Genomic DNA, 25,816 nt, shown 5'->3' on the forward strand with positions numbered 1-25,816 from the left:
CTCATTTTATTAGAAATTATCTTAAATCGACCGTTTTTATAATAATTTAACGATATCGTTGTAAAATTTTAGAGAAGACGCATCAGACACAATTTACCATTTTAATTTTAATCATTAAAATCAGTATAATCATTTAACAATATCAACTTGATAATATTTATGTTTAATTTATCTGTGTTATGATATAATCGAGTTCATCCTTCATGATTATTCCAATACATATAAGTTATTTCAGTTATTAATGATTTAGCTATTCTTTCTTAAAAACGTATGATTATGAATTCCTACTGTCCCAACAGTCAATCGATAAAATTTAAAATCAATCATTTTGACAGTTATTATAGCAACGGTAACCATGATAACGGTAACCATGGTAACGGCAACCATGGTAACGGTAACCATGGCAACGGTAACCACGGCAACGGTAACCATAGCAACGGTAACCATGGCAACGATAACCATGACAATGGTAACCATGGCAAAGGTTGATTAGCGTGGGTGGTTGTAGGGGTTGAGTTCGATAATTTACGGGTGCCACTGATGGTTTCTTAGATTAGAGGGTCAAAATGATATTTCGCTCCCAAAAAAGAGAGAGATATAGGGAAGGGGAAAGATTATAGGGCACGGGAGGGAGGAGAAGAATGAGAGGGAGGAGGGGAGGGCATATGTGATGGTAGACGAAAAATTCATTTTGGCTAGGAATTGCGTAAAATCCGTTCTTAGTGAGCGTCTACATCACGAATGGAGTAACTATGCTAAATTTCAAGTCAATCGGGCGAATAGTTTCGGAGATCTCGTGATGAGTGAGTGGTATTTCGCTTATATATATATATATATATATATATATATATATATATATATATATATATATATATATATATATATATAAAGAATATATCAAAAATGCAAGTGGGTACTTAAATGAAAGCTCTTCATGAGTGTAACTTCGGGATGAGCTTATATCTTCAAAAATATCAATAATTAAGAAATACCCTTGTATCTTCTAAAATATTGACATTTATAAAGATATAAGCTCATCCTGATGTTACACTTATCGAGACCTTTCATTTGAGTACCCACATCAATTTTTCATATATTTTATATATTTACATATTTCACAAATACCATATATGTAAAATATATAAAAAATGTTATGTGGGTACTCAAATGAAAGCTCTTGATAAGTGTAACATCGGGATAAGCTTATATTTTCAAAAACGTCAATAGTTAAGAAAGTACATTGCAGTTTAACAAAAGTAATTATTTAATAAAGCAATATTTTATTTTTTTATAGTTTACAAGTCAAGAAATCCTTCTATCAGTGTATTAATTAATTTCATTTTAATTAAAATACTCATTTTTTTTTAATTTTGTATATAATTGTTTTATGACTGAATTTTACTGTGTGTTGATAAATAATTTTTATCAACACACTTGATATTATTAATTCTAAGTGATATTTTTTTTTTAATAATTTTTACAATAAAATTTTAATGACACATGTACTTGATGTAATATATAAAGGTTGTCTTTTATACGGGAAAAATATATACACTGTCTTGATAAAAATGTTTCTTTGTACGATTGATTTTTGTTAATAAAAACTGAAGAAAAATTCACACTTGCTGTTTTTAATTTTTATCATAAATAATTAAACAGGAATTATTTTTTCAATAATTATTTATTGCACAATTTAAAAGAAAAATTCAAAAAAAAAAAATAAACTAAAAAATGTCTACTAAACTAAAATTATTGAAATAATGAAGATCATTACAGTATGAGCAAATAAATTCATACATACATATATTTATATGTATAAATATTTTTATAATTATTATAATAATTAAATTATTAATAATCGTTGTAAATATACAGCAATTATAAATAAAATGCGAGCTACTAATTAATTAATAATGGAAATATAATTTTTTCTAAGACTAGGATTCAATAGGCCAAATATTAAATAGAGAACTTGCTTCGTAATTTTTCAATTAAGAAATGACCTTGTATCTTGTAAACTATTGTCATATTTAAATATATAAACTCATCCCGATGTTACACTTATCGAGACCTTTCATTTGAGTACCCACATCAATTTTTCATATATTTGATATATTTATATATTTCACAAATATCATATATATAAAATATATAAAAAATGTCATGTAGGTACTCAAATGAAAGGTCTCGATGAGTGTAACATAAAAATGAGTTTATATCTTAAAAAATGTCAATAATAAACAAATGACCTTATATCTTGTAAAATATTGACATTTTTAAAGATATAAGCTCATTCCGACATTATACTCATCGAGACCTTTCATTTGAGTACCCACATCAATTTTTCATATATTTCATATATTTATATATTTCACAAATACCACATATATAAAATATATAAAAAATGTCATGTAGGTACTCAAATGAAAGGTCTCGATGAGTGTAACATAAAAATGAGTTTATATCTTAAAAAATGTCAATAATAAACAAATGACCTTATCTCTTGTAAAATATTGACATTTTTAAAGATATAAGCTCATTCCGACATTATACTCATCGAGACCTTTCATTTGAGTACCCACATCAATTTTTCATATATTTCATATATTTATATATTTCACAAATACCACATATATAAAATATATAAAAAATGTCATGTAGGTACTCAAATAAAAGGTCTCGATGAGTGTAACATAAAAATGAGTTTATATCTTAAAAAATGTCAATAATTTAGAAATGACCTTGTATTTTATCAACTTTTGACATTTTTAAAGATATAAGCTCATCCCGATGTTACACTCATCGAGACTTTTCATTTGAGTACCCACATCAATTTTTCATATATTTTATATATTTATATATATTATATATATAAATATATGAAAAAAATATCAAAAATGCATGTGGGTACTCAAATGAAAGCTCTTAACGAGTATAACATCGGGATGAGCTTATTTCCTAAAAAATGTCAATATTTAAGAAAGTACAGTACAATTTAACAAAATTCATTTTTTAATAAAGCAAAACTAATTATTTATTTGTAGTTCACAAGTCACGGCTAGTTCTCTATTAATAAAACAATAATTAATTTCTTCTTAATTTTACTAAAATAATAAATCACTAAAAACTATTTTTTTTTTAATTACAAATTATTTAAATTCATAACTTGGAGTCTATATACCTATAATACTATTTATTATTTTTATAACAGTAAATATTTTTTTTATAACACTAATTTTTAACTTCCTAAATTTACTCGATTACTCTATTAATTTTTTTTTTTTTTTTTTTTTTTTTTTGGTAATTAATTACCAATTTAATTAATTAACAATTTTCTAATTATTCACTCAGCTGTTTTCAAATTAATATCAATAAAAGCAAAAGAAGATAAAAATTCTATGAATTAACAGCATTTACAAGAGATCATTTAAATTAATAATTTGCCGAAAAATTAATACTCTGTCTAGGTAATTAATTAATGATATATACATCGTAAATTAATTAATTAATTAATGAAATTTCAAATGAATGATTGATAAAATATTATAAATAAAATATCGATTAATTTTGTCAACGATTGTTATAATTTTTTTTCGAATATTTAAATTTAACGAAGAATAATTTTCTTATAAATAAATATGGAAATAAATAAATTTTAGCTGCTCGTTGAGTAGTTTTAATTCTTAAACTTGTCATTCAAGAAATTACTCGTCAATTATTATGTTATTCTCGGGTCATTTTTTTCCTTTGAACCATTTAGCTTCCTCAGCTATTCGGTCGAAGCAATCTTGAAGATATATATACTGTAACAATAAAATTTTTATTGATATTAAATCATTTTAATTTTATTAATAAGTTTTAATGTTTTAGTTATGTAAGACAGAAAATTTTCGCTTGGGTTTAAAAAATAGAGTAAAATTTATAAGGACCTTTATTTATAGGAAATTAAATTCTCTGTAAAAAAAATTAGCTTATTATTTATTTGTATTTTCAATATTTTACCCAAAAACGACACTTTAACCTTTTTAAAATTACGGATAAGTCCTCAAACTTAATTTTTGAATCAAAAATTCAAATTTTGGAAAAAAATTCGAGAAATCTCTTATAATTTTTCATATTTATAATATTTTAGTCAAAATTAGCAATTTAAATTTTTGGAAAATTACGGACAGGTCCTCAAACTAAATTTTTGGAAAATTACGGACAGGTCCTCAAACTTGATTTTTGAATTAAAAATTCAAATTTTGGATAAAAAATTAAAGATAGGGCAAAATTGATAAAGACCTTTTTTTATAAAGGTTTCTTATAAAATTTTTATGTTTTCAATATTTTAGTCAAAATTAGTACTTTTAACTTTTAAAAATTACGGACAAGTCCTCAAACTCTATTTTTGAACTTTACATTACAATTTTGAAGGAAGGAAGAGAGATAGAGCAAAATTGATAAAGATTTTTCTGTAGGTAATTAAATTTTATGTAAAAAAAGTTTTTTATCATTTTTTTTAAATTTTGAATATTTTAACGAAAATTATCATTTTAAACTTTTGGAAACTACGGATAGGATCTTAAACTTGGTTTTTTAACCTCCCGCTACGAAAATCGAAGATTTTAAAAAATCGGGAAGTTATTGTTTTCACCCCGTTTTGCAAAAACCGAGTTTTCATCAGATCTCGACGTTTGAAGGTCACAGGAAGCTTTCCTGACTATCCCCGCGAGGTTGTCACGGTGTCTGTATGTGTGTGAAAGTATGTGAACCACTTATAACTTTTGAACGGCTTGACCGATTTCATCGCGGTTGGTGCCATTCAAAAGGGCTATATATATATATATATATCTATATATATATATATATATATATATATGCTATATATATATATATATATATATATATATATATATATATATATATATATATATATGTCGGAAAAGCATTATTAGGGGCATTAGTACAGTCCATTGGATTCGTTTATTCAATTATTTATTAATTTAGAATAATTAAAATATAACACTGATCTAAATTTTGAAATATAATGTACACTAACTTGTATAAAAAATATTACGATTAATTATCCAAATATAATTAATATACAAGGTAAAAGCGCTGGGGAATGAGACCGAGAACGAATCCGGGGTCAGCAGGATATATTCGATGTCTTTACTTGATCAGTGCTCAACGAGAACTACCCGTCTCAGTACCCTAAGTACTTCTTCTCTCAAAAAATATTTCGACAGCCCTCATTGTCTGTCGATATCTTTAACTGTATACTTTTTACTTCTATCCTGTGACCTCGGCTACGTTTGGTGACCATTGTCACTCCGGACTCAAGCCCATTGCCATAACCATAAAAATTATAATCGGCTTAAGTTATAAATAATTATTAAATATTCTATGCTTTACAATTTTGCTTAAAACTAACAGACAAACTAAAATATTGGGAATTTTCCTCTACTATCTCTAGGAAAACCCAGCTCGATATTATCTCCGACATATATATATATATATATATATATATATATATATATATATATATATATATATATATATATATATATATATATATAGGTTTATTATTAATAATTTAAAACAGTTGACATAAATAAATAAAAAAATATGGTCATTGTAAAAATAAGTAGATACAAAACATCAATTTAAATATATGGCTAGTAAGATTGACTAGAAAAATGGAGATTTATAAGGTGCAATTTGTAAACAATATTTTTAAAGGTTATACACGTGTTTATTATAAAAAATTAAAAAATGTTTTAGACTGAATTTAAAATATATTAGTTACACCTGAGGAAGTCACAAGTGCTTGTGACGAAACGTAGTGGTATTAATTAATAAAATTGGAAATTTGTCTAAAAAATGGATCGGGGATAATGGCTTTGAATTATTAAACTCTTTATTTAGTGAAAACACCGATCTTTGGAAAAAATAAATTATATATATATATAAACTTTTGAACCATATGCATTTTCCGACTCAGCTCGACGAGTATAGTCGAAATATAGCCAAATTTTTTTAAAAGTTCCGTCATGAGGACCAATGCAGTAGTTAGATTTCTATGAAATCTACTAATAATAATAATAATAATAATAATAATAAATACTTACATAAGGAGTAAAAACCTTCAACCATCTAGGAGGTCGATTATCAGATCTAGTATACTGAAAGCAAAAAGCCATTCCTTCCTCATCAATTTCCCACCTAGTAATATTCTTCCACAAGAATTCTACAACCTGGCTCTCCAGAGTTCCATCTTCCTTAGCAGCATGTAGCTTAAAAGAATTAGCACCAACAGCAGCGACAACATGTCCCTCCTTTCTGGAGTCACAAGGACAATGAGGAAAGACAATATCGCCATACCCATTAAGTTCCTGGGCCAGTTTCAAGTACTCGTGTTTCCTGGAAGCGTCTTGAAGAGTCTTCAACTGATAAAGTCGTTCCCCAGCGAAGATATGTCCGCGGTTGACTTCATCAATAGTCTGCCAGAATATCCAAGTGAGCGCCTGGTCACTCAACGAAGTCCGGGTCAAGTTGAACAGCCACCGTCTTATTGACAAGCAAGTTCTGTTAGCTGTTGAGTAATTAGCGACGTAAAGAGCGTGAGGATGCTCATGAGGTTGGAGCTTGCGCTCGAAATTATACTCCACTTCCTCAAACAGGTAGAAGTATTTAGCCGTGTCATTATCCAAGCCTATTTTATTGCAGATCACCTCGTAGACGTCTTTAGCGATCGCCGCTTTCGGGACAGTCACTGTTAAAAATTCCCGGTCGGGTAAAACTATCTTCAGGTCAACTGCTGACAGTCCTTGGTCGCCGTCGTCTTCTAGGCGGCCGTAAAGGAACTCTTGCATCGCGTCGCTCTCGTTGATCACCCGGACAGCGCAAGTCTTCTCCAAGTAGAGTTCTAGGGCGCGCCGTCGCGCGTCCAGCTGCTGCTCGCTCAGCTGGAACGGCCACTTGCCTGGAAGCTTGGGGAAGTTGAACCCAATGAACTCCTTTTTAAGAGCCATGTGCAAGGCTGCGAATTCACGGTACCGCCGGGAACATAAAAGGCGGCCTGCCATGTAGATGTTGAACACCACGTACCGCTCGTGCTTACGTTCTCGGACATGGTAGTCTGGAATGCTTATTGGTAGGGATCTTTTTTCACTGTAGTCTATTGAGGCGTAACTGGAATCAAATTTTTGAAATGTTAGTGCGTTAGGGTCAATTTAAAATATTTCCTACAAAAAATAATTGTATAGTTCACAAGTCACTTCGTGACTTGTGAACGATACAGAATTACAATTTGGCTTATTAAATAATGACTTTTGTTAAATTGCACTGTACTTTCTTAAATATTGACGATATAAGCTAATCTTGATGTTATACTCTTCAAGAGCTTCCATTTGAGTACCCACATGCATTTTTTATATATTTTTCATATATACGTATATATAATATATATATAAATATATAAAATATATGAAAAATTGATGTGGGTACTCAAATGAAAGGTCTCGATGAGTGTAATGTCGGAATAAGCTTATATCTTTCAACATGTCAATAGTTTTGATATATTTTTCATATATACATATATATAATATATATTTTTAAAATATAAGCTCATCTCGATGTTATACTCATCAAGAGCTTTCATTTGAGTACCCACATGCATTTTTTATATATTTTGCATATATACATATATATAATATATATAAATATATAAAATAAATGAAACATTGATGTGGGTACTCAAATGAAAGGTCTTGATGAGTGTAATGTCGGGATGAGCTTATATCTTTGAAAATGTCAATAATTTACAAGATACAAGGTCATTTTTAATTATTAATATTTTTAAGATATAAACTCATTTTGATGTTATACTCATCGAGACCTTTCATTTGAGTACCCACATGGCATTTTTATATTTTATATATATGGTATTTGTTAAATATATAAATATATAAAATATATGAAAAATTGATGTGGGTACTTAAATGAAAGGTCTTGATTAGCATGACATCGGGATGAGCTTATACCTTTAAAAATGTCAATAGTTGACCAGATACAAGCTTAATTCTTAATTATTAATGTTTTTAAAGAAATAAGCTCATCCTGATGTTATACTCATCAAGAGCTTTCATTTGAGTACCCACATGCATTTTTTATATATTTTGCATATATACATATATATAATATATATAAATATATAAAATAAATGAAACATTGATGTGGGTACTCAAATGAAAGGTCTCGATGAGTGTAATGTCGGGGTGAGCTTATATCTTTAAAAATGTCAATATTTCACAAGATACAAAGTAATTTCTTAATTATTGACAATTTTTAGGATATAAACTCATTTCGATGTTACACTCATTGAGACCTTCCATTTAAGTACTCAGATGACATTTTTTATATATTTTATATATATGGTATTTGTGAAATATATAAATATATAAAATATATGAAAAATTGATGTGGGTACTTAAATGAAAGGTCTTGATTAGCATGACATCGGGATGAGCTTATACCTTTAAAAATGTCAACAGTTGACCAGATACAAGGTCAATTCTTAATTATTGATGTTTTAAAAGAAATAAGCTCATCCTGATGTTACACTCATCAAGAGCTTTCATTTGAGTACCCACATGCACTTTTGATATATTTTTCATATATACATACATATAAATATATGAAATACATAAAATATATGGAAAATTGATGTGAGTACTCAAATGAAAGTTCTCGATGAGTGTAACATCAATATGAGCTTATATCTTTAAAAATGTCAATAATTCACAAGATACAAGGTCATTTCTTAATTATTGACATTCTTTAAGATATAAACTCATTTTAATATTACATTCATCGAGACCTTTCATTTGAGTACCCACATGCATTTTTGATATATTTTTCATATATACATATATATAATATATATAAATATATAAAATGAATGAAAAATTGATGTAGGTACTCAAATGAAAGGTCTCGATGAGTTTAATGTCAAGGTGAGCTTATATCATTGATGAGGCCTTTTTTATAGGAAATTTAATGTTCTTTAAAAAAATGCCTGACATAAATTTTCTGTATTTTAAATATTTTAGCCAAAACCAGCGTTTTTAACTTTTGAAAACTAAGATACAATTTATCTTATTCAAAACTCTATTAGTTTATGAATTATCTATTAATATCCCTAATAGTTTCTATCTAAATTTTTTTTTCTATCACCGGGACCAGATGACCCTTTAATTTAAACTAATTAAAAATAATCACTGGTATATTCACATGACCAGTTACATAACATACCTTAAATCTTCACATGGCTCCAATCGTTCAGCTTCTTGCGGAGTTACCGAAATAACGGTCAATGTCAGTACATCACCGCCTGACTTAATTAAATCAACAACTTGCTTGTGTGTCGCTCCCTCGACATTAATATTATTTCTGTAATAAAAATAACATTTCAATCAATTTATAATTTTTTATGACGTTAAAATTAGTATTATTTAATAATCTATAATTAGCAGTCATTTAATTATTTTTAACAAATAAATTTGTTCAAGAAAATTATGTTTAAAAAATTGCATTATTAATTTTTTTAAATTTCTACAAGTCAATTTTTTTGCCATAATTTATTTGTTAAAAAAAATTCTAAAAATTATTAAATATCTGGTAAATTTATTATAAAATTCAATAAATGAAAAATATTTAAAAAATTAAAAATGTCGGCTAACTTCAGTATTGTAATTAATCATGACATTTAATTTAGCATTCACTTAACCATTTTTTAATTTTTTTAAACAAATAAATTTTTTACAAAAAATTATTTTTAAAAAATTAGATTTTTAATTTTTTTTAATTTCTACGTCAATTTTTTTTTTCTACTTTTTTTTGCCTTAATTTATTTGTTAAAAAAATTCTTAAAATTATAAAACATCTGCTCAATTAATTTTCACTAATTTTAATAAATTAATTTATTTTTAATTAAGAAATTAATTAATTAGTAAATTAATAAACTAATTAATTAATTTATTTATTTATTAATTAATTTTCATAAATTTTTTGCAAAAAAATTTGACAGGTCTTGTAAATAATAAAATAAAAACTTTAATGAAAATTAAATTAGCCATTTAAAAATTTTTTATTTTTTTAAATTTCTACATGTCAATTTTTTTTATATTTTTTTTTTGCCATAATTTATTTAAAAAAAAAAATTCTAAAAATTCTAAAATATCTGGTAAATTAATTTTAATAATTTTTTTGTAAAAAAATTTGACAGGTGTAAATAAAAAAAATAAAAACTAATGAAAATTAAATTAGCCATTTAAAAATTTTTTATTTTTCTAAATTTCTACATGACAATTTTTTTTACATTTTTTTTTGCCATAATTTATTTTTAAAAAAAAATTATTAAATATCTGGTAAATTAATTTTAATAATTTTTTTTTGTAAAAAAATTTGACAGGTGTAAATAAAAAAAATAAAAAACTTTAATGAAAATTAAATTAGCCATTTAAAAATTTTTTATTTTTTTAAATTTCTACATGTCAATTTTTTTTATATTTTTTTTTGCCATAAATTATTTTTACAAAAAAAATTCTAAAAATTATAAAATATCTGCTAAATTAATTTTAATAATTTTTTTGTAAAAAAATTTGACAGGTGTAAATAAAAAAAAAAAACATGAAAATTAAATTAGCCATTTAAAAATTTTTTATTTTTCTAAATTTCTACGTCAATTTTTTTTATATTTTTTTTTGCCATAATTAATTTGTTAAAAAAATTCTTAAAATTATAAAATATCTGCTAAATTAATTTTAATAATTTTTTTGTAAAAAAATTTGACAGGTGTAAATAAAAAAAATAAAAACTAATGAAAATTAAATTAGCCAACATTAAAAAATTTTTTATTTTTCTAAATTTCTACATGTCAATTTTTTTTATATTTTTTTTTTTGCCATAATTTATTTAAAAAAAAAAATTATTAAATATCTGCTAAATTAATTTTAATAATTTTTTTGTAAAAAAATTTGACAGGTGTAAATAAAAAAAAAAAACATGAAAATTAAATTAGCCATTTAAAAATTTTTTATTTTTCTAAATTTCTACGTCAATTTTTTTTATATTTTTTTTTGCCATAATTAATTTGTTAAAAAAATTCTTAAAATTATAAAATATCTGCTAAATTAATTTTAATAATTTTTTTGTAAAAAAATTTGACAGGTGTAAATAAAAAAAAAAAAACTAATGAAAATTAAATTAGCCATTTAAAAATTTTTTATTTTTTTAAATTTCTACATGTCAATTTTTTTTACATTTTTTTTGCCATAATTTATTTAAAAAAAAAAATTATTAAATATCTGGTAAATTAATTTTAATAATTTTTTTGTAAAAAAATTTGACAGGTGTAAATAAAAAAAAAAAAAAAACTAATGAAAATTAAATTAGCCATTTAAAAATTTTTTATTTTTTTAAATTTCTACATGTCAATTTTTTTTATATTTTTTTTTGCCATAAATTATTTTTACAAAAAAAATTCTAAAAATTCTAAAATATCTGCTAAATTAATTTTAATAATTTTTTTGTAAAAAAATTTGACAGGTGTAAATAAAAAAAATAAAAACTAATGAAAATTAAATTAGCCATTTAAAAATTTTTTATTTTTCTAAATTTCTACGTCAATTTTTTTTATATTTTTTTTTGCCATAATTAATTTGTTAAAAGAATTCTTAAAATTATAAAATATCTGCTAAATTAATTTTAATAATTTTTTTTGTAAAAAAAATGTGACAGGTGTAAATAAAAAAAATAAAAAACTTACACTTCTAAAATTCTGTCTCCTTTTCTAACACCAGCTTTTTCAGCAGCACCATGTGGCAAAACAGCACTGACATGCTGAAGGGGTGCATAGAGTTCACCATTGATACTACGTAATTGTCCACCTTCACTAACTTGACCGCGTACATTAAACCCAAAACCAGTTTCTGTTTTATAAATTGTAACGCAGCGTGGACCCTGTCCTATAGGATCACCACCAATAACACCTTCTCCACCTTCACCTCCACCTCTTCCAACTCCTCCTAAACCAACACCAGAATTATTATTCAATTTATGCTGGCAAGGTACGCGTCCATTTATCATTGTTGTCGTTATACCACCAGAATTATTTATTCCGCAATCATTGCAAGATGTATTGTCTATTTCAGAACCACAATCCGCCATCTTTCGCTATTTTTATTATCCACTAACAATTTTTACATTTCTAATTATTAAACTCACTTAAAAATAATTATTCACTTTATTATTTAAACACTTGTTTTATTTTTTATTGATTTATTTTTTTAATTACACATGAGCTTTAATTCGGTAAATTTTTTATTGAAAAGAATTTTTTTTTAGCGAGTTGCGCAGCCACGACGACTCACTAATCGATTTTGATTTCATCACTAATATATATTTATGTTTACTTTTTTTTATTATTATTATTGTTTTTTTATATTGTTTAATTATTGTTATCTAATAGTGATTGTTTTGGTGTTTTTATTGTTTGTTTTTTAATATTTATTACACTTATTGTTGAGAGAAACATAAACGTCAACCGGCGATAAAAATTTTAACTTTTTTTCCTCTGGGAATTCTGTTTTATCTTGTGAATTTTGAAGACCTCTGGCGGGAATTATTTAAACTAATAAATCCGCCATTTTTATAATAATAATAATAAATTTAGCGGATATTTTAAATGAAAATTAAGTTAGCCGACATTTAAAAATTTTTAGAATTTTTTTTTTTTTAAATTTCATTTTTAAAAAATTTGAAAAACTTTAAGTGTAATTTTTTAAAAATATTTTTTTGTTCTAATTTAATGAATGAAAAAAAATTATATTTAATAATTTTTAGAATTTGTTTTTACAAATAAATTATGGCAAAAAAAAATATAAAAAAAATTGACATGTAAAAATTTTAAAATGCAATTTTTTAAAATTAATTTTTTGGGATAAATTTATTTGTTAAATAAAATTAAAAAATTATCAAGTGACTGCTAATTTTATTGTCAATAATAATAATAAAGTTAGCCGTCTTTAATTTTTTGAGTTTTTTTTTTAATCACTTTATTAAAATTAGAAAACAATTTTCAAAAATTGCAAGTTTAGTTTGTCAAATTTTTTACAAATAAAATTTTTTTTTTATTTTTTTGTAATAATTTTTTCAATTGAAAAAATAGATAAAAATTTTTAGATGTCGGCTAACTTAATTTTTTATTAATGATAATAATAAAATTTTAATTATTATCAGTTTTTTTACTTAAAAATATTTTTAATAATAAATTAATAAAAAAATATAATATTTAAAGAAGATGAAGGAATTTTGGCTTTATTTTAAAAATTCTTGCTCAAGAGTTCAAGATAGGGCAAAATTGATAAGTGGCTTTTTTGTAGAAAATTGAATTTTTTATAAAAAAAATTCGTTGTAATTTTTTTGTATTTTTTAATATTTTAGCCAAAATTAGCAATTTTAATTTTTGGAAACTTAGGATAAGTTTCAATTTTTATTTTTGGAGTTAAAATTCAAATTTTTAATAAAGGAAGGGAGATAGAGCAAAATTGATGATCTTTATGGTAGAAAATTAAATTTTCTATAAAAAAAGTCTCATAATTTTTTTGTGTTTTCAATATTTTATCCAAAAACAGCACTTTAAACTTTTGGAAGCTATGGATAAGTTCTATAACTTGATTTTTGAAGTAAAAATTCAAATTTTGGAGAAAAAATGAAAAATAAATCAAAATTGATATAATACTAAAGTTAGCCGACGTTTTTAATTTTTTTTTATTATTTTTTAATAGTAAAATTAGAACTAAAAAGTAGTTTGTAAAAAATTGCACTGATAGTTTTTCAAGTTTTTTTTACAAATAAAAATTTTTTTCTATTTTTTTGTAATAATTTTATCTATAAAAAAAAATTCTGAAAATTTTTAGATATCAGCTAACTTAATTTTCTATAAAGAAAATTTCTTATAATTTTTATTATATTTTTAATATTTTACCCAAAATTTTGAATTTGAACTTAAAAATTTAAAATTTGGACTAAAATATTTTTTATAAAAAAATTTTTTTTTTTAATAAATTAATAATAATTATAATTGTTATTATTATTAAAGATATATATATTTCTTTATTGAAGCCCCTTTAACCATAAAATTTTATAAAAAAATATTTCATATTAAAAAATTAAAATAATAATTTTTTTATAAAAATCACCGGAGAAAAATATTTTAATAAAAGTTTGTAAAAAATTAACGAGGACAAAGAGCATGACGGCCACCATCAACTGGAAGAGTAGCTCCAGTAATATTAGAAGCGTCATCACTAGCAAGGAATGCGATAGTTTTAGCGACTTCATCAGCCTGTCCAGGACGACCTAGTGCATGTGTAGTCTTGCTACGCTCGAAAAATGCACTCAGTTCTTCTGGAGACATTCCACTGCGCTCGTGCAAGTTTGTGATTACAACTCCAGGGTTTACAGCGTTCACGCGGACTTGCTTGGAGCCTAGTTCAATTGCAGTGCAACGGGTAAATTGGTCAACAGCTGATTTGCTCATGCAGTATGCTAGAACTCCAGGGAATGATCTTAAGCCATTTACACTGGAGACGTTCACGACGTTGCCCTTGGTTTTTATTAAATGAGGAACTGCTAGCATTGTCAGCTGGTACATTGAACGGACGTTGAGATTAAATACTCTGAAAATATTTATTTAATAATTTTAATTTTGAAAATAACAACTGGTAATTTTTTAATTTATTAATAAAAATAAAAATTTTATTAAAAATTATACATGTGAAAATTAATATAAATAATTATGATACTGAAGTAAGTTGTCAGCTGTCAAATTTTAAAATTTTTAGAATAAATATAAATAAAATTAATAAAAATACTATAAAAAATTTTTCTTTAATTTTATCAAGTGGAAATTTTTTTTATAATAATTTCATTGCTAAAAAATTAATTAAGGAGATCCAAGTACTCTCGTAGTGTAGTTGCATTTGAAAATACTCTATCTCTATAAGAAATTACCTTGTATCTTGTGAACTATTGACATTTTTAAAGATATAAGCTCATCCTGATGTTACACTTATCGAGACCTTTCATTTGAGTACACACATCAATTTTTCATATATTTTATATATTTATATATATTATATATTTGTATATATCATATATTTGTATATATGAAAAATATATAAAAAATACATGTGGATACTCAAATGAAAGGTCTCGATGAGTGTAACATCGAAATGAGCTTATATCTTTAAAAATATCAATAATTAAGAAATGACCTTGAATCTTGTAAACTATTGACATTTTTAAAGATATAAGCTCATCCTGATCTTACACTTATCGAGACCTTTCATTTGAGTACCCACATCAATTTTTCATATATTTATGTATATGTATATGTGAAAAATATATAAAAAATGCATGTGGGTACTCAAATGAAAGCTCTTGATGAGTGTAACATTAAAATGAGTTTATATCTTAAAAAATATCAATAATTAAGAAATGACATTGTATCTTGTAAACTATTGACATTTTTAAAGATATAACCTCATCTTGGTGTTACACTCGTCGAGATCTTTCATTTGAGTACCCACATCAATTTTTCATATATTTATATATTTTATATATTCCACAAATACCATATATATAAAATATATAAAAAAGCCATGTGGGTACTTAAATGAAAGGTCTCGATAAGTGTAACATCGAAATGAGCTTATATCTTAAAAAATATCAATAATTAAGAAATGACCTTGAATCTTGTAAACTATTGACATTTTTAAAGATATAAGCTCATCCTGATGTTACATTTATCGAGACCTTTCATTTGAGTACCCACATCAATTTTTCATATATTTTATATATATATATATATATATATATATATATATATATATATATATATATTTATATATATATATATGTATATGTGAAAAATATATAAAAAATGCATGTGGGTACTCAAATGAAAGCTCTTGATGAGTGTAACATTAAAATGAGTTTATATCTTAAAAAATGTCAATAATTAAGAAATGACCTTGAATCTTGTATACTATTGACATTTTTAAAGATATAAACTTATTTTAATGTTACACTCATCGAGACCTTTCATTTGAGTACCCACATCAATTTTTCATATATTTTATATACTTATATATATGTATATGTGAAAAATATATAAAAAATGCATGTGGGTACTCAAATGAAAGTTCTTGATGAGTGTAACATTGGGATTAGCTTATATCTTTAAAAACCTCAGTATTTAAGAAAGTACAGTACAATTTAAAAAAAGTTATCTAATAAAGCAACATATTTTATTTATTTATAGTTCACAAGACAGCAGTCACGTAGTGACTGCACAGTTGCTAGTAACAATTGATTTGCTATAAAAATTTATAAAATTATTATATTAAAATTAGTTTTAATTTTTTGATTTTTTTCCTTGTGAATTTTTATGAATTAAAAAAAATGACAGCTGTCAGCTAACTTCAGTATCATCATAATCAAAGACACTGAAGTTAACTGATATTTAAAAATTATTTTTAGAATTTTAGAGTAATTAAATTATTATTAAATAAAATTCTAAATGTCAAAATTTTCTAATTTTTTTTATTGTAATTAATTTATAAAAAGAAACTGACATTTAAAAATAAAAAAAAATCAAATTTTTTAATAAATTTTTAATAAAAAATAAAAAACTGTCAATCAGCTGATTAAAAATTTTTTAAATTAAATTAAATTAATATAGTTATAAAAAAATTACCTGTCATACTGATCCAAGCTGGTATTCTCAATACTGCCACGTTCAATAGTCCCAGCATTGTTAATCAAAATATCCAGCTTACCAAAATGTTTAATAGTAGACTCAAGAATATTTTTAGTGTCATCTTCATTAGTCAATTCTCCTGTAATTAAAAAAGGCTTGCGCTCTTTATGGCACTGGTCTGCAATTTTCTCCAAGTTTTTTAAGTTCCGACCGGTGAGAGACAGCGAAGCTCCTAGATGAGATAAATGAATAGCTGTGGCAGCTCCAATTCCAGAACTTGCTCCAGTTATTAAAACAACTTTTCCCAAAAATGCCATTTTTTCAATTGTTAAAATTTTCAACAATTTATTTAATTTATTTCTGTAAGTATTTTAGTATTTAATTTTTGTATTAAAGATAACCTATAATTTATCAATCTTACCGGTTTGACGCGCAATTTCAATATGGCCTCAATTCGGATGTATATATACATATATTTACATAAAATTATTATTATTATTATTAATTTGTGATAAGAAAACAATCTTATTAAAAATTGACAAGGAAAAAAAATTTCAATTTTTATTTTTTTTTTAAATTATTTTATTAAAATATTTTTAATAACAGTTTTTCCCTGCAATTATAATTTAATTATTAAAACATTACAATAAACTTACCTTTGTACTGTTAAAATAAATATTAGTATAATTAGTGACAATTTTTAAGTTATTAAATTTTGGGAAAAAAAAAAAAATTTTTTACTTTTTTAAAAAATTAATCCTTGAAAATTTTTAATAAAAATTTTTTAAAATCTAAAAAAAAAAATTAATATTAATTTTTTTAAAAAATGAGCCGACAAGAAAATTTCTGCCCAGCACTAATTAATAAAATATGACCAAGACTAATATAAATATTAAAATATATAAAGACATCCCGAATTTGAAAATTTAAAAATTTCAATATCAACCTAAAGACCTAATAAATAAAAAAAAATAATTAACAAGATAAATCGTCAAGTCGAATAAATACTGCAAAAGATTAATTAGAATATCTTGTGGATGAAAATTCATTGAGTCACGACTTACCATTTAAGTAACTATAAAAATTTAAAAGAAGAATTAAAAAGTTTTAAAAAGTCCCTTCGGAAGAAGCCAACGATCCAGATATTATAGCAAGAAAAAAAAAATTAATAATCTCACCTGAATGATGAACAGACACTACAATTACAGTCTTTGGACTGTCAAGTAGTTTGAGAAGAAAAACCACCGAACATCTTCTTGACAGATTAACTCTTCAAGCAATAGCTGATAAAAAAATAAACACACACCAACCAGTTCAAATTTATCTCAAATTCAAGTCAACAAAAAAGTTTTTTATTTATTTTAGTTTTTTATTAAAATCCATGACTAATTATGATATATGATAGTTACACAACAGTTGCTTTATTAAATACAATTGACAAGTGACGCTAAGTAAATCCATCTATCAATCTGTTGATCCATAATATTGTTAAACAAAATCCTCGAGGAAAATATATATTTAAGGACGTTAATAAGGTATGCTAAATAAGTTAACGTCCTTAAATAATCCAAGTTGATGATCAACAAACTAATTTAATACATTGTTAATAATTGCAAGAGCAGTTGAAAAATGAGTGGATTCAATTGAACCAGAAACAACGTGACATTATCATCTAAACTCGGTGGACTCCACACAATCTCCATTATAATTCCGATGAATATTTTTCAGACCACCAGCGATCCTTTATAAAACATTCCAATCCTTCAAAAGTCCAATAGTAAAAATAACAAAGTATTCCATCCTTTGGTTTTACAATTTGATGAAATAATCTAAATCTGTTGATAATTGTTGTTGGAGTTGTTTTTAATTACAAGTAACATCGAGTAGGAGCCAAAAGAATATAATTACCAAATAAAACAATTACAATTCTGTTGAATCGATTGCAACCAACCATTGTTGAAACAAATATGACACAGCAAGTTATCAATCAACAGACTTGTTTTTTTTACACTAATTTTTTTTTTTTTTTTTTTATTATTACAATTGGACACCTTTTGATACACAGTGATTAAATAGTTTTTATAATTATAATTATTTCAATTCAACCGAATACGATACAAACAAAAAGCTCTATCGAATATTTTTTTCAAGCTATCACTTATACATGGTACTTAAATATTCTACAAGTCCAGAATTAAAAAAAAAAAAAATAAAAAAAATCTCGACAAATCACCTTGTAATAAACTGAGAGTTATTTTAAATACGTCTAGATAAAAAATAATTTTTATTTGATAGAACTGAATGAGAAAAAAAATACGACTATTGGAGCAATGAATACTAGTGAATAAAAGTCGATGGAATCAATGGAATAAAATAGTGAGTAAATAATTGAACCATCAACAGACCCTAAATAATCATCAGTAAATCGGAAGATTGTTGATAATCTGATAAATTATTACCAATTGTCATAATTGATGCGCTGTTAATCTTTAGATTTTTTGCTTGTTAATTAATATTAATGCTAATGAGAAATAATTGTGGAATTTTATGTGTTGGTGATTACCTTTATAGAGTAACTCTATTAACTTTGTGTTAATCAAGTTAATATATTAGTAAAGTCGTACCTCAATTGCTCGCCCGTCGATTCGTGAACGATTCATCATTGCTAAAATTTATGTTAAGGAATAATAATAAAAAATAAATAATATTAAGGAGTCATTCTGGTTTGTGACTTTCAAAAAAAATTTTTTTTTTACATTTTTTATTAAGATCTATAATAGTTTTTGTGTAAAAATTTTTTTTTTCAAGCACTGGGACCAGAATGATTTAATTAAAAAATGAATTTTTAGCTATAAATTATTATCAAAGGATACAGACAGCTCTCTCAGCATCCCACTCGGATGCAAAACGAACCATTCCAATATCATTGCCTCTCATTTCAGCAAACTTAACTTCACCAATTTCTTGGCATTTGTCGCGTAACATTTGCCACGTTGTGCTTGGCGGTAACTATTAAAAAAAAAAAAAAAAAAATTATCATTATTTTAAAGATAAGAAATAATTATTTTAAAGAAAATTTTAATTACTTACATTGGCAATAACAATAGTATCAGACATAGGTCTTGCTCCATTACTAGATTGACGATTAGCATTAGACTGCTGGCTCTGACTAGCTGAGAAAACAGCGTTAGCATTAGCCATGCGATCCGAATCGCGGTTGAAAGCATCAAAGTCTCCACGACTTCCTCCGTAATTAGAATTGCCGAAGCTACTTCCTCCAAATCCACCCACATCTCCGTCAAGTTTACCCAAGCCACGTTGACCAAAAGAATTGCTTCCCTGATTGCTGGCTGCTAAGGACGCCTGCAAGCTCGACAGTCCGCTGACGTTACCAGTGAAATTGTTTAAGTTGGAGGCCAGCTCGGAGGTGAGGGATGAGTTCAGCAGAGATGAATTCGCTAGATTGTTGCTAAGGCCACTGGCTAAGCTCGCTTGTAACGCTGCTGCGTTTGAATTTGACAAGGCTGATGCTGTTGGATTAAAAAAATTGCGTTTGAAAATGTTCTAGACACATAATTAAGATATAATTACCTTGTATCTTGAGAAATATTGACATTTTTAAAGATATAAGTTCATTTCGATGTTACACTCATCGAGACCTTTAATTTGAGTACCCACATCAATTTTTCATATATTTTATATATTTATATATTTCACAAATAGCATATGTATAAAATATATAAAAAATACCATGTGGGTACTTAAATGAAAGGTCTCGATAAGTGTAACATCAAAATGAGATTATTTCTTAAAAAATGTCAATAATCAAGAAATGACATTGTATCTTGTGAAATATTAACATTTTTAAAGATATACACTCATTTTGATGTTACACTCATCGAGACCTTTCATTTGAGTACCCACATCAATTTTTCATATATTTTATATATTTATATATTTTATATATATATGAATATATGAAAAATATATCAAAAATGCATGTGGGTACTCAAATGAAAGCTCTTAATGAGTGTAACATTAAAATGAGCTTATATCCTTAAAATATATATAATAAATATGTATATATGAAAAATATATCAAAACAATTGACATTTTTAAAGATATAAGCTCATCCCGATGTTACACTCATTGAGACCTTTCATTTGAGTACCCACATCAATTTTTCATATATTTTATATATTTATATATATTACATATATGTATATATGAAAAATGCATGTGGGTACTCAAATGAAAGCTCTTGATGAGTGTAACATCGAGATGAGCGTATATCTTTAAAATATATATTATATATATTTATATATGAAAAATAAATAAAAAATACTGACATTTTTAAAGATATAAGCTCGTCCCGATGTTACACTCATGGAGACCTTTCATTTGAGTACCCACATCAATTCTTCATATATTTATATTTATTATATATATATGTATATATGAAAAATATATCAAAAATGGATGTGGGTACTCAAATGAAAGCTCTTGATGAGTGTAACATCAAGATGAGCTTATATCTTTAAAAATGTCAATAGTTAAGAAAGTACAGTGCAATTTAACAAAATTCATTATTTAAAATAGCAAATTTTGGAGCTAAAAAATATTTCTAAAAAAATGCACGTGCACTTTCTTAAATTTTCCACAAATTAATTTTTTTTCAATAAAAAAAATTCTAATAATTAATTTTCAAAATCATATACTCTGTCTAATATTTTATTAATAAAAATTACCTAATTGAGCTGGAACAACATTATTAAGTCCACCTCCAAAAGCACTAGTAGCAAGAACTGGAGCAGCGATAGAATTGACAACAGGAGCATTGGAAGCGACATTGGGAATATTTCGAGCAACATCCATCAGCCGATTGCCTCCAGCACCTAATCCCATGCCGATTGACTTCAAGCCTTCTGGTAGCTTCGGTGGCAAGTCTGGATCATTAGCACGGTCAAGTCTCACAGTCATTCTTCTATCATAGAGCTGCTGATTGTGGAGCATAGAGATCGCCTGTACGGACTCGACTGGGTGGTCGTACTCTACGACACCGAACCCGCGGGACTTTCCGTCCTTGTCCTTGCCTAACTCTACGTGCAAGACTTTTCCTGCCAGCTTGAAAACTTCCAGAAGTTTTTTCTCATCGACTTTGTAGTCCAGGTTAGCTACGAACACTCGGGTCACCAGTGGTCCGTTTATTCCTAAAGATTCTAGGAATTGTGTGCTCAAGCCGTAGGTGTTGCCGAATTTGTCTCCGTTGCTGCCCAAGACTGACCCAGAGCTGACTAAACTTCCTCGGTTCGCGTTCGAACGAGAAGAATCACGGAAGCGGTCGTCTCTTGAGCGATCGTGGTCCCGGGAGGATTGCAATCGGCCATACTTGTCACGCTCTACGTCGTAGTCCTGTAATAGAAAAAGATTTTTAATTAAATTTAAACAAATGATCTTGTATCTTGTGAACTATTGACATTTTTTAAGATATAAGCTCATCTCGATGTTACACCTATCGACACCTTTCATTTGAGTACCCACATCAATTTTTCATATATTTCATATATTTATATATTCCACAAATACCATATATATAAAATATATAAAAAATGCCATGTGGGTACTTAAATGAAAGGTCTCGATGAGTGTAACATTGAAATGAGTTTATATCTTAAAAAATGTCAATAATTAAGAAATTACATTGTATCTTCTAAACTATTGACATTTTTAAAGATATAAGCTCATCCCGATGTTATACTCATCGAGACCTTTTATTTGAGTACCCACATCGATTTTTCATATATTTGTATATTTATATATATGTATATATGAAAAATATATCAAAAATGCATGTGGGTACTCAAATAAAAGGTCTCGATGGATGTAACATCGAAATGAGCTTATATCTTACAAAATGTCAATAATTAAGAAATGACCTTGTATCTTGTGAACTATTGACATTTTTAAAGATATAAGCTCATTCCGATGTTACACTCATCAAGACCTTTAATTTGAGTACCCACTCCAATTTTTGATATATTTATATATTTCACAAATACTATATATATAAAATATATAAAAAATGCCATGTGGGTACTCAAATGAAAGGTCTCGATGAGTGTAACATCGAAATGAGTTTATATCTTAAATAATGTTAACAATGAAGAAATGACATTGTATCTTGTAAACTATAGACATTTTTAAAGATATAAGCTCACACCGACATTACAATCATTGAGACCTTTCATTTGAGTATCCACTCCAATTTTTGATATATTTTATATATTTCACAAATACTATATATATAAAATATATAAAAAATGCCATTTGGGTACTTAAATGAAAGGTCTCGATTTTTAAAGATATAAGCTCATCTCGATGTTACATTCATCGAGACCTTTCATTTGAGTACCTACATCGATTTTTTATATATTTCATATATATATATATATATGAAAAATATATCAAAAATGCATGTGGGTACTCAAATGAAAGCTCTTGATGAGTGTTACATCAGGATGAGCTTACATCTTGAAAAATATTAATAAATAAGAAATTACCTTGTATTTTGTAAACTATTGACAGTTTTATAGATATAAGCTCATCCCGATGTTACACTAATCGAGACTTTTCATTTGAGTACCCACATCAATTTTTCATATATATAATATATTTATATATATTATATATATGTATATATGAAAAATATATGAAAAATGCATGTGGGTACTCAAATGAAAGCTCTCGATGAGTGTAACATCAAGATGAGCTTATATCTTTAAAAACGTCAATATTTAAGAAAGTACATTGCAATTTAACAAAAGTTACTATTTAATTCAACAAAATTTTATATATTTATATTCCACAAATCACGCGTCACAAAGTGACTAGGCTGCTAGTAAAATGTTAAAAAAGACCTTACCTCTTTAACAACAAGCTTCCGTCCTTTAATATCAAATCTGTGCATTTTTTCAACAGCAACCTTCACACTCTCCGAGTCTTCAAACTCAACAATCCCGCACCCACGTGGTTTATCATTTTCATCAGTGAACAATTCAACGTGAGCGACTTTTCCTACTTCAGTGCGGAACAAGTCCTTGAGATCTTGCCAACGAAAGTCGTAGGGGATGTTCGATACATAAATACGACGCTCGGAGATACGTCGGCCACCTGAGCCACCTCCTCCAGCTCCGCCGCGCTCGCGGCTTCGATCGCGGCTAGATGAATTCAGACGCTGCCGGTCAGATCTCCGGTTTCTGTCCCGCTCTCGGCTGCGCTCACGATCTTCATTTTGATTCTGGGCTCTAAAATTTATTTTTAATCAATATTTTTTCTTTATAATACTAAAATTAGAGATTTAACAATTTTTAATTTATTTTTTATTTAATCAATAAAAAATTATAAGTAAAAAAATTGAACTTAAAAATTTTTGAATCTTAAATTTTTTTTCTTTCAATTTTTTTTTCAAAAAAATTTCTAAAAATTTTTTTAGTATCAGCAAAATTATTTTTATAATATTATTGACATTTTGATAATTATTATTATTATTATTAACATAAAAATTAAATAAATAAATATTTTTTTTTTTTTAAATCAGCTGTTAATAATTATTTATTTATTTTTTATCAATAAAAATTACCAAAATATCACTAATAAATATTTAATTAATTAAAAATAATTTATTTCCACCTAAAAAATGCCGAAATTTTAACACCAGCTAAATATAATTATTTTTAACAATGTTTTTATTGTACTTACTCGTCGGCCTTGATCATACTGATGAATTAAAACGCTCAAAAAGTAATAATTATTTTTTTTATACAATAATTTCAATAAAATACTTGCGGAAAATACGCCGATACAAAATAATTGATTACGGAGTAAAAGACGCGTCTATTGAGTCAGCGGATTTGACAAAATGGCGGGTGCGTGGTTGTGTTGCACTATTATTATTATTATTCTGGAGGTTAAAATGGCGACTACTTTAGTCAGTTTTATTGTTATTAATTTTATAAAAATAAAATACTTTCTTTATTATTATTTATTCTTATTTTATTAAAAATAATTGTTTTTTTTAATTGTTAAGTTTAATTAAAATTAATTAATTAAAAATTAATAAATGAATTTTAAAAATTTTTTTTTTGTAAATAAATTAAGTAATTGTTATTAATTTTTATTTTATTAAAAATAATAATTTCTTTTAATTGTTAAGTTTAATTAAAATTAATTAAGTAATTAAAAAATTTTTTTAATTATCTATTGTAAATAAGTGGAGTGATTTTTTAAATTATCTATTGTAAATAAGTGGAGTGATTTTGTACTTTACCGAGTGGCGCTAGTGTGCAAATAACAAAAGACAAAACTTAAAAATTTTTGACAGTTTTTTTTTGACAGCTGAATTAATGTTGTGAAAAATAATGGCCAGGCATTATAAAAGAAAAAAAAATTCTAGTTTTGCTTTGAAGAATAATAATATTAAAAAATTGAATAGGTATTATTCACGTTTTAATAAAAATAAAAGGAATTATTGTAAAAATTCAGAATCACAGTAAGTTTTAATTTATTTTAGTGAAATTTAAAAACTGCTGATTATTTTTAGAATTTTTTTTAATAAATAAAATTAATTTTAGAGAATTTATTTAAGAAAAATAAAACTTAAATTAGATGAAATATAATTTAGCAGATATTTTATAATTTTAAGAATTTTTTTAACAAATAAATTATAGCAAAAAAAAAAGTAGAAAAAAAATTGACTAGAAATTTAAAAAAATAAAAAATGCAATTTTTTTTAAATAATTTTTTAGAAAAAAAATTAAAAAATGGCCGTGACTGCTTAATTTTATGTCATTAAAAATGATACTAAAGTTAGCCGACATTTTTAATGTTTTTATTTTTTTTTAAATTAAATTGAAACAAAAAAATATTTTTAAAAAATTGCACACATTTTTTAAAGTTTTTTAAAAATTAAAATTTATTTTCTTTTTTTTGTAGTCATTTTTTCAATAA

General features: G+C 25.5%; 3 protein-coding genes across 3 annotated transcripts; all 3 read right to left on the minus strand.

Moving 5' to 3' along the window:
• Positions 1–3,718: 3,718 nt before the first annotated feature.
• On the minus strand, positions 3,719–12,637 carry LOC123267074 (sorting nexin-27). The gene is made up of 4 exons (XM_044731566.1): positions 11,813–12,637; positions 9,298–9,435; positions 6,114–7,176; positions 3,719–3,803 (listed from the first exon to the last, which is right to left on the minus strand). Exons 1-4 carry the CDS (start codon positions 12,211–12,213, stop codon positions 3,735–3,737), a joined length of 1,671 nt encoding a protein of 556 aa, XP_044587501.1. The 5' UTR covers positions 12,214–12,637; the 3' UTR covers positions 3,719–3,734.
• Positions 12,638–14,276: 1,639 nt separating this feature from the next.
• LOC123267202 (3-oxoacyl-[acyl-carrier-protein] reductase FabG-like) lies at positions 14,277–17,310 on the minus strand. The gene is made up of 3 exons (XM_044731748.1): positions 17,232–17,310; positions 16,808–17,170; positions 14,277–14,726 (listed from the first exon to the last, which is right to left on the minus strand). Exons 2-3 carry the CDS (start codon positions 17,125–17,127, stop codon positions 14,282–14,284), a joined length of 765 nt encoding a protein of 254 aa, XP_044587683.1. The 5' UTR covers positions 17,128–17,170; positions 17,232–17,310; the 3' UTR covers positions 14,277–14,281.
• Positions 17,311–18,819: 1,509 nt separating this feature from the next.
• Positions 18,820–24,733, minus strand: LOC123266902 (myelin expression factor 2). The gene is made up of 6 exons (XM_044731350.1): positions 24,569–24,733; positions 23,733–24,114; positions 21,559–22,222; positions 19,901–20,340; positions 19,684–19,819; positions 18,820–19,475 (listed from the first exon to the last, which is right to left on the minus strand). Exons 1-6 carry the CDS (start codon positions 24,583–24,585, stop codon positions 19,420–19,422), a joined length of 1,695 nt encoding a protein of 564 aa, XP_044587285.1. The 5' UTR covers positions 24,586–24,733; the 3' UTR covers positions 18,820–19,419.
• Between the last annotated feature and the right edge of the window lie 1,083 nt (positions 24,734–25,816).

This window comes from Cotesia glomerata, linkage group LG6 (genome assembly GCF_020080835.1).
Source record: "Cotesia glomerata isolate CgM1 linkage group LG6, MPM_Cglom_v2.3, whole genome shotgun sequence".
Taxonomy (NCBI): Eukaryota; Metazoa; Arthropoda; class Insecta; order Hymenoptera; family Braconidae; genus Cotesia; species Cotesia glomerata.